The sequence below is a fragment of the Scyliorhinus torazame genome, chromosome 3 (assembly GCF_047496885.1).
Source record: "Scyliorhinus torazame isolate Kashiwa2021f chromosome 3, sScyTor2.1, whole genome shotgun sequence".
NCBI classification, from domain to species: domain Eukaryota; kingdom Metazoa; phylum Chordata; class Chondrichthyes; order Carcharhiniformes; family Scyliorhinidae; genus Scyliorhinus; species Scyliorhinus torazame.
In genome coordinates this window covers 74924601-74939827 of record NC_092709.1, presented here as the reverse complement: position 1 = coordinate 74939827, position 15227 = coordinate 74924601, and the positions used below count along the sequence as shown (strand labels likewise).

The 15227-nt window shown below is 41.9% G+C and overlaps 1 protein-coding gene across 27 annotated transcripts in view; it reads left to right on the top strand.

Moving 5' to 3' along the window:
* The window catches only part of ank2b (ankyrin 2b, neuronal), a 1300297-nt gene extending 1286336 nt beyond the window's left edge, over positions 1–13961 (top strand). For 24 of the 27 annotated variants that reach the window (XM_072495860.1, XM_072495874.1, XM_072495872.1 and 21 more), the window contains 2 exons: positions 242–333; positions 12229–13961. In XM_072495860.1, coding sequence (XP_072351961.1) covers positions 242–333; positions 12229–12412 — 276 coding nt within the window. In that variant the 3' untranslated portion in view covers positions 12413–13961. The other 3 variants (XM_072495864.1, XM_072495873.1, XM_072495871.1) reach the window with 3 other exon arrangements.
* The last annotated feature ends 1266 nt before the right edge of the window (positions 13962–15227 follow it).

Here is a 15227-nt window from a genome sequence, read left to right as displayed (position 1 = left end):
GGAGTAATAAGACTAATCTAAGAATAACCCTGAGAATTGATCAAGTAAGCAACATCTCAAGCAGTCAGAACTTTTTGGGGTCATTTTAACACAGAAATTAGTACGTTTTCCACTCAGAAAATGCAAGACCACTGTGCATTTTTTTGTTTTGCTACTTATTGTTTGAGAGGTTTATGCAGATTGTTAGTGCAGCAATATGTGTAGCTGTTTTATGTGTTTGTACTGTTTTCCTTCTGCTCAGGCTCTAGGTTTTGCAGGGAACCATGGAAATGTCCACATCCCAAATGTAGTTCACAGAGAGATTGTTAAGGAGGATGGATCAGTTATTAAAAGGTTTGGGTTAGTCTGCAGTGTGCTTGCGCTTTTTCAGTAGGTAGCATTACTAACCAGCTAAAGTATAGTGGAGAGCTGCCTGCACCTCTTGCCACTCGTGAACGAGCAGTATTTGGAAAGTAGTCACAGTGGTGTCGTTTAACACATGATCGGTGTATGCTAACAATTAATCTAGAGGAATTGCATGTACTGGTTTGAAACCTGCTGCTGTATTTTCAAGTCATTTTGTGCTCTGAAATGTTTTCTACCACAACTGTTAAATTTTAAAGAAAACATATGGAGAGTGCTGGCAGATGGTATTGATTGCAATAGCTTATGCTCAGAGAAAAGACTCAAAATAAGAAAAACTATTGCAATATGACTCATTTTGTGTGTTTATTTTTAAGAAGTACATTGAGAAACCATTTAATGAAGCAGTTCAGAAAACCACTTTATTTTGTGAATAATTTTAAATTAATAACTAGGATATGTTACCAAATTATAATCACAGTCTTGTACTGTATTGAATAATATTCAGTCAGCATAGAAAATGATATGCAGCATTACTTAATAGGTATATATGTAGGGCAATAGTGAATATATAGTATATACTTCCTCACAACATGCTTTTAACCTTTTTAAAAAATATATTTTTATTCTCCTTTTTCACATTTTCTCCCAAATTTACACCCACCAACAAGAAACAATAATCAGTAACAAATATGTCAATCCCCATATCAATAACAACGATCCCATCCTCCCACCAAACCCCAAACATTAGCCCGCATGTTCACACAAACAAATGACAAAAAGGAATTAGGGATCACCCATAGTCGCCATTAACACACACAGCCACCCTCCCCCCAACCCTCCCAACCACACTCCCCAACTAATGTTCGATGTTATCCAGTTCTTGAAATTGCATAATGAATAATGCCCATAAATTGTAGAACCCCTCCATCCTTCCCCTCAGTTCAAACTTAACCTTCTCAAGAGCCAAGAATTCCAACAGGTCCCCCCGCCACGCCAGGGCACAGGGTGGAGAGGTTGCTCTCCAACCTATCAGAATCCGCCTTTGGGCGATCAACGAGGCTAAGGCTACAGCATCTGCCTCCGCACCCGTTTCCAACCCTGGCTGGACTTTTAATCTTTTATTCTCTTTTGTGAACGCAGAAGTTAGATTTACCCTGTTTCCTATTTACATCAGCAATTAAGAGTATCTTAAAACCTCCACCTTAATTTTTCTGTGTATTTCTTGGAAGGGGAGGTCTGATTGAGAGTTTTTCAACATTCTCGATTCCTCTGCAGAAGACAATGGCCGGGATTTTTTAGCCCCGGCCATGGTGGGAATCGGTCCAGGCGGCACCAGAAATCTTGAGAGCAGCTGAAAGTCCGGGATTTCCGGTCCTACCATCCCTCCTGATGACTCATACTGGGATGTGGTTCATTGGGGTTTATTTTTCAAGTGTGTACCTGTTTACCTTTTAAACCCTTGATTTATGTAGCATTCATGCCCTTTGGGAATGCCACATTTTCACAGCAATTTGTTACAAATACTTTTTTCCATCATTTTCTTCCAACCAGCTTATTTATCATTTTAATATTAGAATCCTTTGTTTTGAAATGCTCTACTGGATGGAAGATATACTTCCTGTAAATCCTGTCATATACCTACTCTGATTTAAACATCTCAACCAGATCACCCTGATCCCCATCTCTAGGTAATCTGACCTAAATTTACCTTGTCTCTCATCACAGCTAATCCCTTTGATCCAAGTAGCAACGTGGTGAATCGTCAATGGAATCATCAGTGAAAATCTATCCTCCCTAGAAGTGGGTATGGGAGCATTAGTGGTCATATTACTGGGCAAATAAGAGGCCTGGACTAATGATTCACAGATGTGAGCTGAAACTATCAGATTTGGGTTTTTAAAAAAAAAAAGAAAATATGCTGTCCTTTCTCAGTCTGACCAATATATGACACTCGACCCACTATTTGATTCTTAACTACCCCCAAAATTGGCCACTCAATTGTAACACAAAACTCGCCATCATCCTCTCGATGGAAATTAAAGATGTACAGTAAATACCGGTCTCACTAAAGATGTCCACACCCTGTGAATCAATTTTAAAAATGGAATTCCTAATGCTGAACGTAACATATGGAACCTACTGAAATACTTCCAGCTGCTTAGGCCTTAGACTCTGGAATTCACTTTCAAAGTTCATCCACCTCTCTACAATGGTCCTTTTAGGTTCTTTAAAATCTGACTTTTTGTTTACTTGTTCTGATAGCCCGCTTAATGGCATGATGTCTAATTTAATTTGTTATAACATGTTCTGGACAGTTTTGCTACATTAAGTGTATTGTATAAAGGGAACTTGTTTTGTTTGGGTGACCAATAATTAACAGCAGTAATGCTGCCTTACACTTCTTTTATGGGCTGGGGTTTGTAGAGACGGTGGGAAGGTTGCGTTGGGAAATATCCTGATTTGGCAGACCTGCCTCCTTTAAAAAGGACCCTGCCTGTCAAAGTTTTGTTCAAGGGAGGTGGGACACAATGGACTCCGGCCCATCATCGCTGAAGACAGGCCAAAGGCAACAATAGAGGCGGGTGGTTGGCCAGACTAACATGCTAGAATGCCTGCCTCCATTTACTTGGACATTGGTCCAGTTTTGATTTGGATTGTTTGGCTGTTAAACACTCAGCCCTCACCATTCACCTAGCCCACATGTTTCTCATATTCCCCATGCCGCCTCCATGCCCCCATGTATCCACTATTATCAATCACCCAATATCCATTATAGGTGGACCTCATAAGCCATGTCTTTGAAATGGAGATGAAAAAACATTTAACTTCCAACAATTAATAGAGCTATCACTCAAACACACTTCATCCTGAAAAAAAAACTCATTCATAAAACCCATTCAAAAATTTAAATCTCCTCAAACGGCCAATGTCATAAAACCAAATAAACATCTATTTCATTAACCACATCAAAATTGGACAATCCTTTAATAACATCTTAAACATTCAAACAAAATATAAATACAACCTCCTGCTGAGATAAGTGGTTCTGTAACTTTTGAAACTCAACCAAGCTTTCATAATAGGTTCAGCTGCCAAAACAAAGTTTTACCAATGCAAATAATAGTTTGTTGAAACTATAAACCCAGATGACCTTTTTTACTAAATGCCACCAAATGTCCTATCAATCAAAGCAGTCCTTGAGGGATTGCCTTTATTTTCTAAATTAAAGTTATAAATGTGAAGTGATTCATTTTGGAAGGTCAAATTTGAATGCTGAATACAGGGTTAAAGGCAGGATTCTTGGAAATGTGGAGGAACAGAGGGATCTTGAGGTCCATATAGATAGATCCCTCAAAGTTGCCACCCAGGTTGATAGGGTATTAAGAAGGCGTATAGTGTGTTGGCTTTCATTAGCAGGGGGATTGAGTTTAAGAGCTGCGAGGTTTTGCTGCAGCTTTATCAAACCCTGGTTAGACTACACTTGGAATATTGTGTCCAGTTCTGATTGCCTCATTATAGGAAGGAAGTGGATGCTTTGGAGAGGGTCCAGAGGAGATTTACCAGGATGCTGCCTGGACTGGAGGGCACGTCTTATGAAAAAAGGTTGAGGGAGCTGGGACTTTTCTCACTGGAGCGAAGAAGGAAGAGAGGTGACTGATGGAGGCGTACAAGGTGATGAGAGGCATGGATAGAGTGGATAGTCAGAGACATTTCCCCAGGGCGGAAATGGCTGACACGAGGGGACATAATTTTAAGGTGATTGGAGGAAGGTAGAGGGGAGATGTCAGAGGTTCGTTCTTTACACAGAGAGTGGTGGGTGCATGGAATGCACTGCCAGCAGAGGTGGTGGAGTCAGAGTCATTAGGGACATTTAAGCAACTCTTGGACAGCAGTAAATTGAAGGGGTGTAGATTAGGTTGATCTTAGATTAGGATAAATGGTCGGCACAACATCGTGGGCCAAAGGGCCTGTACTGTGCTGCACTGCTCTATGTTCTAAAGCTATTATTTATTTTACAAATTAATACAGCTCTAGGCAGGTAAATACTTCGCATTTTCTTGTTTTCTTCAGTTTTGGATGCATAGTAGCACTTTTCCCAATTGGAAAACTATTCTCATGCATATCAACACTTATGCAATGCTGGTCCATAAAATGGTCAACCTATCTTTACAAGATAGACCCCTAAAATCAATCACTCAGTAAAAACACAGCGAACTTAAAATACAACATTTAACTGTCGAAACTGCGAACACCATGGGCAGCACAGTAGCACAGCAGCGCCAGGGTCCCAGGTTCAATTCCTAGCTTGGGTCACTGTGCGTAGTCTGTACGTTCTCCCCGTGTCTGCGTGGGTTTCCCTGGGTGCTTCGGTTTCTTCCCACAAGTCCCGAAAGACATACTGTTAAGTGAATTGGACATTCTGATTTCTCCCTCTGTGTACCCGAACAGGTGCCGGAGTGTGGCGATGAGGAGCTTTTCACAGTAACTTCACTGCACTGTTAATGTAAGCCTACTTGTGACAATAAAGCTTATAAAATAAAAAAATATGTAAAATACCAATTTTTTTTGTTTTTCAAATCCTGTCAATGAAAGTATTCCAGGAGTCGGTGGCTATTTTTTATTTCTGTTTACTCACTTGAGACTGGGATTCCCCTGTTTTTCACACCATCTCTTTAAGGCTATGAAACACATCTACTTACAGAAGAGGCCCCACTCCACTATTTTTTGGGGCGGGGGCTGGCTACGGGGTGCAGTGGCAAGGAGTTAAACTGCTCAAGCTATACAATGGCACTGGCAAGAATCGGATTGCTGAGTATGAGCTGACTGACAACATCCCTATATCTCACTGGCGAAAATGCCAGAAACATGAATGAGGGCAGGAATCCCAGAATAGCCCACAACATTTTTCAAAAGTGTCCTACTCGGCAGATCTGAGCCTTTGGACTTTTTGTAATGAAGCCCAATTTCCATTAACAATTTTGATCACATTTTACCCTCAAGAGTTAGTTTTTGACGACCTCCATGACCAGGCGACTAACATCTTCCTCCATGTCCATGCTTCCCCATTTAAAGTCATAAAGATTAATCTTAAACTGAATCTTAATCTATCAGTTTGGATTGGCTCCCCATTTAGCAGTGTATTTACCAATTGAATAATGAAGGCACTCAACATTTCTCTTTCGTGTTACGCTTTTCCAAACTTCAGGAAACCTTTTAATCCCTTGAACCCTTTGGTGGTGTGCCCCTTTGAAATACACTGTTCATTAACAGCACAGGAAAAATGTGTCCAACACCCTAAATATTGGCCCAGATTTTCACCACAATTGAGAGCCTCCTTCATTGAAAGAATCCCCGTAATGGCTGTAAATTAAGTCCCATCTCCGGCATCTCCCATCTTCGCCAGGATTGGACTCGAGTGGGGCCAGGGTTTGTGCATGCGCAATTCGTGGAGGTTGCTGGCCGTTGAAATCACCAATTGCCTCTGCTGAATTGATATTTTGGAGGAATAGGATTATGGTGTCTGCATTGTGGAGATTAGAACAGGTAAGAGAAGGACTGAACTTGGTGGATTAGTTTGGATAGGTAGGATATCCTTGAGAAAGGTAAGGTACCCTTTGGGATTGTTAAAAGTGATTATGAACTTCTTACACACAAACTCATTGGAACTGTCAAGCTACAAAGAGCTGTCCAGCTGTCAAGGAAGAGTCCAGCTCGCAAGCCTGATCAAAAGTGTCAAAGCTGTGCAGAATGTGTCAAAGCTGACACATCTGTCAAAGCTATCCAGGAGGAAATGTGTCAAGAAACTTTTCAAAGATACTTGGTGAGTTGGCCTGGAGGGATTAAGGACAAAGGGTGTGGATGGGGTTAGGCAGGGAGCGGTTTGGCATGAATTGGCAATTGGGTCTGGGGGAAATTGGGAACGGTAGAGGGGACATTGTTGGCACAGTAGAATGGCTATAGGGGCACCAAGTTAGCATAGGGGTGTGAGGTTGTGTGGGGGCTGAGGGTGGGCGAGGGCTGGAGGGATATTTTTGATTTTATTATTATCTTTTATTTTAACACAGTGCCTTACACTCAGCCAGCCTCCACACCCGGCAGCCTGCGCATTCATTCCAGGGTCACCTACCCTCATTCCTGTTTCAGCTTCCATCCCTCCCTCTCCAACTGAAAGTCTGACCTGCAGGTGACCATTTTTAAAGGACAGGTTCGCCAAGCCAGGAAATCACTTGACTTGGCAGGGGACGAAAACCTGAGCCATTCAGCTTAAAAAGGTTCCCACCTTGGAGTAAAATTTGATACAAACCAATCTGATTTTTCAGATGATTATCATAGAATTTACAGTTGAAATATTCCTTTGTTTCTTTTTCTGTTTCCATCACTTTTTGTTGTAAGGGGTGAGATTATTTTGTAGCTCTACTGGAGCTGGTAATTGCTAATGTTAGTTAATTCAGAGTAGTCTTCAGTGTGCTGACTGGTTATTTTAATTAAATCAACATATAATCGTCATTTTCACACAGTGTAATTTCAAAACTCAAATTCTATAGATCTGAGTGAAGCCAATTTTCTGCTGGTTATAGGTTGCCTACTTAGTTCCTGATAACTCCCTCGCACAAAACTGCCCACAGTGGATCACAGATGCCACTGAATTGGTAGTTGCTATAATGGCACACAAACAGGAAATGCTGGGGGGAAAAAACTCAGCATGTCTGGCAGCATCTGTGGAGCCCTGCTGAGTTTTTACAGCATTTTCTGTTTTTCTTTCAGATTCCAGCATCCTCAGTATTTTGCTTTTATTAAAGCTATGATGACAGCTGGTGTGAGAAGTGGGAACAAATACATTGAATCAGTAAAGGCTGCTTTTCCAAGTTCAGGATTAAGGCACAGCATTGATGTAATGCAGAGGCAGTATACTCTCTGCTATGTGAATACAACTCAGTTTCCATTTTTATACAGCAGTGTAATTTCAAATCTCTTATAAACACTGCAGCCTGGATTAAACTCAACTTTATTGCTGGCTGTAAGATTCCAATGAGTGGTTGATGCTAACATGGGTGCAGATTCTAGAAAGTGAAGTGGCGTAGATTTTGATCTCAGCCCACTGCATGACCAGGTGTAGCAGACCACCTCCCTCATTGATCTCCAAATTGGGTCCTTATTTTTATTATTTATATAATTATTTCCCTCATTGGCACATTTAAGGAGCCAATGTCTGCTTTGGATATGTGCCTGGGACGTTGAAAAAAAAAGCCATGTGAATAACAGTGCGAGCAATGCCTGTGTGGCTTAGATGCAAACTGCTCCACTGCGAAGTTGGAATACTCTGTGATTATTTCACGGGAAAAAAGCAGATGCAACACATACCGATCCCCACTCCTTTGTTCCTTACCACTGACGCCATTCCTCTTAAATGTAAAATTCACCCCCCTAAAATAAACTTGGGCCAGCCCTGCAGATGGATTTGACGATAAGGATGGATTATTTTTTTTAAATATATTTACCCCTGTCCAGGTGAATTGTTTATTTCCGGAATTTAGCTACCTGACCACTTCTACCACTCAGTCAACATAGCACACTGCACCCTGCTGCGCCTAGTCTCTGAGGGAAACACAAACATGCGGCTTCAGAATGTGCCAGAAAAATATATGCGTTTAGTTATTTCTTGTTCATTGTGAAAAAAGGGGTGCGATTTAACAGGATAAAATCAGAGACCTGTTTTGGGCATGTTTAGAGGGGTGTTTCTAGGCACCTGCAGCATCGGGAAAGACCCTACTATGCAACGGCACTTTGACATTTTTTTTTGTCCTTGGCGAAGAATGCCCCGTCGAGGCTGCACTTACATCATTTCGTGCACTGACAAGCTCAGCTCACCAGTGCAGGAAGAGTACGTGTGGATTGGGGCACCATTGTAAAACGCCGCGCTGACCTTTTGATCCCCCTCAGCCACCCCACCACAGCCTCTATACCCGTCACTGCACCCAACCTACATCTTATGGGATCCTCAAGCCCCACACACCCCATAGCTTATGGGAAAGGCACCACAGGGCTGACCCCTGGTATGGGAAACATGGCACTCTCGTAGTGCCCCTATCAGCCTGGCAGTGCTACCTGTGTACCCTGGCAGCACCACACTGCCCAGAGCCCGACTACCCGGGGTCTCTGATGGCCTGGGAGACCCATTGAGGACGAGATCTAGATCGCGATGTCTCGCAAGATTCCGTTGAATCTCGTGAGATGTTTTGAGTGACGCAAATTTTGTGAGAGGCCTCTCGCGATTCAATGGCCCCGTCGAGTCAAAAGGTCGGGCATGACGAGGCAATTCAATCGCGTCCAAGGGCTCTTTTCGTAGGCATGCTGTTTCCTCAGGAGATCTCTAGCTATCTGGTGACACACTTGGGAGAATGATTAAAATCATTTCCATTTTCGGAACTCATCCTACATTTTGCCATTTAAATCAGGTGTTTCTTCAAATTTCTATAAATGATTTTCCTCTTTTTAGAACATAAGAACTAGGAACAGGAGTAGGCCATCTGGCCCCTCGAGCCTGCTCCGCCATTTAATGAGATCATTGCTGACCTTTGTGGACTCAGCTCCACTCTCCGGCCCGTACACCCATATCCCCGAATCCCTTTATTCTTTAGAAAGGTATCTATCTTTTTCTTAAAAATGTTTAAAGAAGGAGCTTCAACTGCTTCACTGGGCAAGGAATTCCAGAGATTCACAACCCTTTGGGTGAAGAAGTTCCTCCTACACCCCGTCCTAAATCTACTTCCCCTTATTTTGAGGCTATGCCCCTAGTTCTGCTTTCCCCGGCCAGTGGAAACAACCTGCCCGCATCTATCCTATCTATTCCCTTCATAATTTTATATGTTTCAATAAGATCCCCCCCGCATCCTTCTAAACTCCAATGAGTACAGTCCCAGTCTACTCAACCTCTCGTCATAATCTAATCCCCTCAACTCTGGGATCAACCTAGTGAATCTCCTCTGCACTCCCTCCAGTGCCAATATGTCCTTTCTCAGGTAAGGAGACCAAAATTGAACACAATACTCCAGATGCGGCCTCACCAACACCTTATACAATTGCAGCATAACCTCCCTAGTCTTGAACTCCATCCCTCTAGCAACGAAAGACAAAACTCGATTAGCCTTCTTAATCACCTGTTGCACCTGCACACCATCTTTTTGCGACTCGTGCACCAGCACACCCAGGTCCCTCTGCACAGCAGCATGTTTTAACATCTTACTGTTTAAATAATAATCCATTCTGCTGTTATTCCACCCAAAATGGATAGCCTCACACTTGGCAACATTGAATTCCATCTGCCAGACCCTAGCCCATTCACCTAACCTATCCAAATCCTTCTGCAGACTTCCGGTATCCTCTGCACTTTTTGCTTTACTACTCATCTTAGTGTCGTTTGCAAACTTTGACACATTGCACTTGGTCCCCAACTCCAAATCGTCTATGTAAATTGTGAACAACTGCGGGCCCAACACTGATCCTTGAGGGACCCCACTAGTTACAGGTTGCCAACCAGAGAAGCACCCATTTATCCCCACTCTCTGCTTTCTGTTAGTTAACCAATCCTCTACCCATGCTACCACTTTACTCTCAATGCCATGCATCTTTAGTTTATGCAGCAACCTTTTGTGTGGCACGTTGTCAAAAGCTTTCTGGAAATCCAGATATACCACATCCATTGGCTCCCCGTTATCTACTGCACTGGTAACGGCCTCAAAAAATTCTACCAAATTAATCAGACACGACCTACCCTTTGTGAACCCATGCTGCGTCTGCCCAATGGAACAATTTCCCTCCAGGTGCCCCGCTATTTCCTCCTTAATGATAGATTCCAGCATTTTCCCTACAACCGAAGTTAAGCTTACCGGCCTATAATTACCCGCTTTCTGCCGACCTCCTTTTTTAAACAGTGGTGTCACGTTTGCTACTTTCCAATCCTCTGGGACCACCCCAGAGTCTAGTGAATTTTAATAAATTATCACTAGTGCGTTTACAATTTCCCTAGCCATCTCTTTTAACACTCTGGGTTGCATACCGTCAGGGCCAGGAGACTTGTCTACCTTTAGCCCCATTAGCTTGCCCAATACTGCCTCCTTAGTGATTACAATCATCTCAAGGTCCTCACCTATCATATCTTTATTTCCATCAGTCACTGGCATGTTATTTGTGTCCTCCACTGTGAAGACTGACCCAAAAAACCTTTTCAGCTCCTCAGCCATTTCTCCATCTCCTATTATTGAATCTCCCTTCTCATCTTCCAAAGGACCAATATTTACCTTAGCCACTCTTGTTTGTCTTACATATTTGTAGAAGCTTTTACTATCTGCTTTTATGTTCTGAGCCAGTTTACTTTCATAGTCTACCTTACTCTTCTTTATAGCTTTTTTAGTAGCTTTCTGTTGTCCCCTAAAGACTTCCCAGTCCTCTAGTCTCCCACTAATTTTTGCCACTTTGTATGTTTTTTCCTTCAATTTGATACTCTCCCTCACCTCCTTAGATATCCACGGTCGATTTTTCCCCTTTCTACCGTCTTTCTTTTTTGTCGGTATGAACCTTTTCTGAACACTGTGAGAGATCGCTCGGAAGGTTCTCCACTGTTCCTCAACTGCTTCACCATGAAGTCTTTGCTCCCAGTCTACCTTAGCTAGTTCTTCTCTCATCCCATTGTAATCGCCTTTGTATAAGCACAAAACACTAGTGTTTGATTTTACCTTGTCATCCTCCAACTGTATTTTAAATTCCACCATATTGTGGTCGCTCCTTCCAAGAGGATCCCGAACTATGAGATCATTAATCAATCCTGCCTCATTACACAGGACCAGATCTAAGACCGCTTGTTCCCTTGTAGGTTCCATTACATACTGTTCCAGGAAATTATCCCGGGCACATTCTATAAACTCATCCTCAAGGCTGCCTTTACCAACCTGGTTAAACCAATCGATATGCAGATTTAAATATCCCATGATAACCGCTGTACCATTTCTACATGCATCTGTTATTTCTTTGCTTATTGCCTGCCCTACCATCCTGTTACTATTTGGTGGCCTATAGACTACTCCTATCAGTGACCGTTTCGCCTTACTATTCCTGATTTCCACCCAAATTGATTCAACCTTGTCCTCCATAGCAGCAATATCATCCCATACTATTGCCCGGATGCCATCCTTAAACAACAAAGCTACACCACCGCCCTTACCGTCCATTCTATCCTTTCGTATAGTCTGATACCCTTGGATATTTAACTCCCAGTCGTGACCATCTTTTAACCATGTTTCAGTAATGGCCACTAAATCATAGTCATTCACGATGATTTGCGCCATCAACTCATTTACCTTATTTCGTATACTATGAGCATTCAGGTAAAGTACACTTATGCTGTTTTTTATGTCTTTGTTATGAATCCTAACACCTTGATCAGTAACTTTTCGCAAATTATTTTTCCTCTTACCCTTTCTCCTTATTTTCCTTGTCTTTGAACCCATATCTCTACATAATAACCTGTCACGTAACCTGCTGCCTTGATCTCCATTAACCATTATACTGTCCATAGCTTTACACTTCCCTTCCCCCCCAACTTGCTAGTTTAAAGAGTGTAAGAGCAAAAGCACAAAGATAAATACCGCACAAATTTATTGTGCAACCAGACGAGTGCTATCAGTTCTTGATTGGACAGTTCATGGATTTTACTTCTTTTCAAATAATTAGCAAAGCGGCTGTTTGGAAAACATTAATCATATCAATAAATGTTGCACTAAAGTTTTGTTTTCCTGGTGCCTCCCTTTCTCTCCTTTACTGGACTTGCCCTCTCTTTCTCTGTTTTCCATCTGCTATCTTGTTTTCTCCCTCTATCCCTTTCTCCAGGGCGATCATGAGTAAAGCTAGCACACAGAAGAGGACTGTGGTGAAGGATCAGGAGGGGAAGCATATACATGAGGAACGGCTGGAAGACGTGCCTGAAGCGCTACGAAAAGATGACCTGAAACGCGACCTACAACAACTTCTTGGTCGCTTTTGCAGTGAGGACTGGAAACAGGATGAAAAATAAACAGCTCAAATCACACACATCTATTCTGTCAGTACTGCACAGTTTGCTCACATGAAGAAATTGTATATTATTTTTCCCATCTGAAGATTCGGGAGTACCTGTGTGGAAAGGTAGATTTGAATTAGACTTTTCTTTACCGTAAGTAAATTTGTGACCAAAGATGGCATCCATATCTTGGATGACTTAATACTGTTTGAACACTAGAGCTTCCTCATGTGGCTGTATTAGGAACATGCAAACGTTGCTGCCTCCAAACTGCAACAACCATTCGGAAATTCCGAAAATACTTCATCCACAGGCCTCTTCTCATTTTCTGTTGCCGAAGGACTTTACAACACAAATATGTAAATAGCAAAAGTGTTTTGGCTTGTGAAACTAAGACACTGCCTACCTTGACTACACCAATCGCCACCAAACACAAGATCCTTTCTTCATTGCCGAATTGAGTCTGACTAAATGTCGCCATAGTAACAGATTGTGAGTGTGCAGGCCTAGTAGGGAGCACTTAAGAATCTTACAGTCCCTCAAAATTTCTCAAAAGCTTAATAAATATGCTAGCACCTGTACTTAATGTATCAGACATATCTCCATTAATTGCATTAGTATGAATTTAAACAGTGGGCACGTGGCAGGCTACATTTGGTCGTGTAATTCATGCTGCCATACTTGTTTCCAGAAATTTGCAACTTTCTTCACTGCTTCCACCAAACCACGTAGTCTTGCATTTGTGGTCTGGTACTTTCTACTGGCACCTGCACTGTAGACAAGTGGAAATGGGATGAACTTTACAAAAAAAAAGACCGAATCCTTTGGTTATTTCAGCATTACGTAACAAGACTGGCTTCTTTTTGTAAATGCATGTAGTATTTATAGCTGTTGTAATCATCTATACGGTTGTTTAACCATCTTTGCACTGGGGAAATGTTTCAGCTCGCTGCCTCAACAAAAAAAAAAGAAACATTAAAAGCAGGAATCAATTCTGATAAATATATAGTATTTTTAACTATTCAGTTCTACCCTTCAGTGTATTCATAAGATTTTATTGCAGTTTTTAAAAAAGTTATTATGGTACATAATACTTGTTAATATGAGGACAATATCCGCTCAGTGCTCAGAAAGTTAAACAAATAAATCTTTAATTTACTCAATCAGTGCAGGCTGAATGTCAGTCCTGTTTTGTTTGTGTCGAGGCCTGCACTGACTGACTACAAAAACCACCAGAGGGAGTGTGTAACTGTTTTGGCCCTGCCATGTGGTGTTACTTGCAGCACAGATGATGCCTCTGTAATTATGTTTTGATTTATACCTTTTTATTTTTTTTGCTGTGTAATCAAAGAACTTTGGAACTGTGAGAAGGAGTGAATTTTAAGTTGACGAATCAGCATCTTGTTCCCATGGTGATAACAAATATTGTATATGATATCTATGAGGGCATGTATTAGAATAAAGATAAATGGAAGCAAACTTAAAACACTAACAAATACATAGCAACTGCAATGTGTAAAATGGCTGATTTAATTAAAATAAAATGTACAAGTGTTACATGTAACATGTCTGTGATTATTATTTTTTTCTCCCAAACAGTAAGATGCTCATAAATGGCTGCCAGGACTAACCAGGTTTTGTCAGGAAAATCAAAATAATATTTGTACATTGTTTTTAATGTCAGTGAATGGATAACTTTCCTTTTTGGAAAGAGGTGGAAAAGACGCTATCACCGTGTCATTCAGAATACTTTGTCAGGTTAGTGTACGTAATATTCTGTATGAGAAATTATGGTAAAAGTCTTGAAACACATTGTTACCATAGCAATGGGTGGTGCAAGTGATTAATCACTTTAATTATTAACAAAATGAGGTAAAATAGAAACATACCTTGTTCCAGTCCGACTCTGGCACCCTCCCATAACGTGTTTTCTGGTACAACGGTGACTGAATCGGTGCCGCTTCGTGCTCTCGTCTGGACCTGAAAAAATTGCTTTTGCATACAAATTCCACCCCTCTCTCACCTTCATATGGACACATCCCTTGCCTTCCTTGACATCTCTGTCTCCATTTCTGGTGGATAGACTGTCTACCAATATTCATTACAAGCCGACCGTCTCCCACCACTACCTTGACTACACCTCCTCACACCCTGCTTCCTGTAAGGACTCCATCCCTTTTTTCCAGTTTCTCCATCTCTCTCTGTTCCGATAATGCTACCTTCCACAATAGCATTTCTGACATGTCTTCCTTTTTCCTGAGCCGAGTTTCCACCCCCCACTGTGGTTGACAGGGTCATCAACTGTTTCTGACCCATTTCCTGAGTTTCTGCCCTTACCCATGCCGCTCCCTTCCATGATTGGGTTCTCCTTATCCTTGCATTCTACTCCATCAGCCTCTGTATTTAAAGAACCATCCTCCGCCATTACTGCCAACTCCAGCATGATGTCACCACCGATGATCCCCTCACTTCCCCTGTCGTCATTCTGTATGCATTGTTCACACTGTGACAGCCTGGTCCATCCCACTATCATCCCCAAAGCCTCATTCCCTTCCCACAGCACCTCTCCATGCAATCACAGGAGGTGTTAAACCTGTCCCTTTACTTCCTCCCCATTCATTGTCCAAGATCCCAAACACACCTTCCTGAAGCAGCGATTCACTTACACTTCTTTCAATTTAGTCTATTGTATTCACCACTCACAATATGGTTGTTTCAACATTGGGAAGACCAAACGCTCAGTCTGCAAGTATGACACTGACCTTTTGTCTCTTGCCATTTCAATTCACCATCTTGCTCTCATGCTCACATGTCAGTCCTTGGCCTGCTA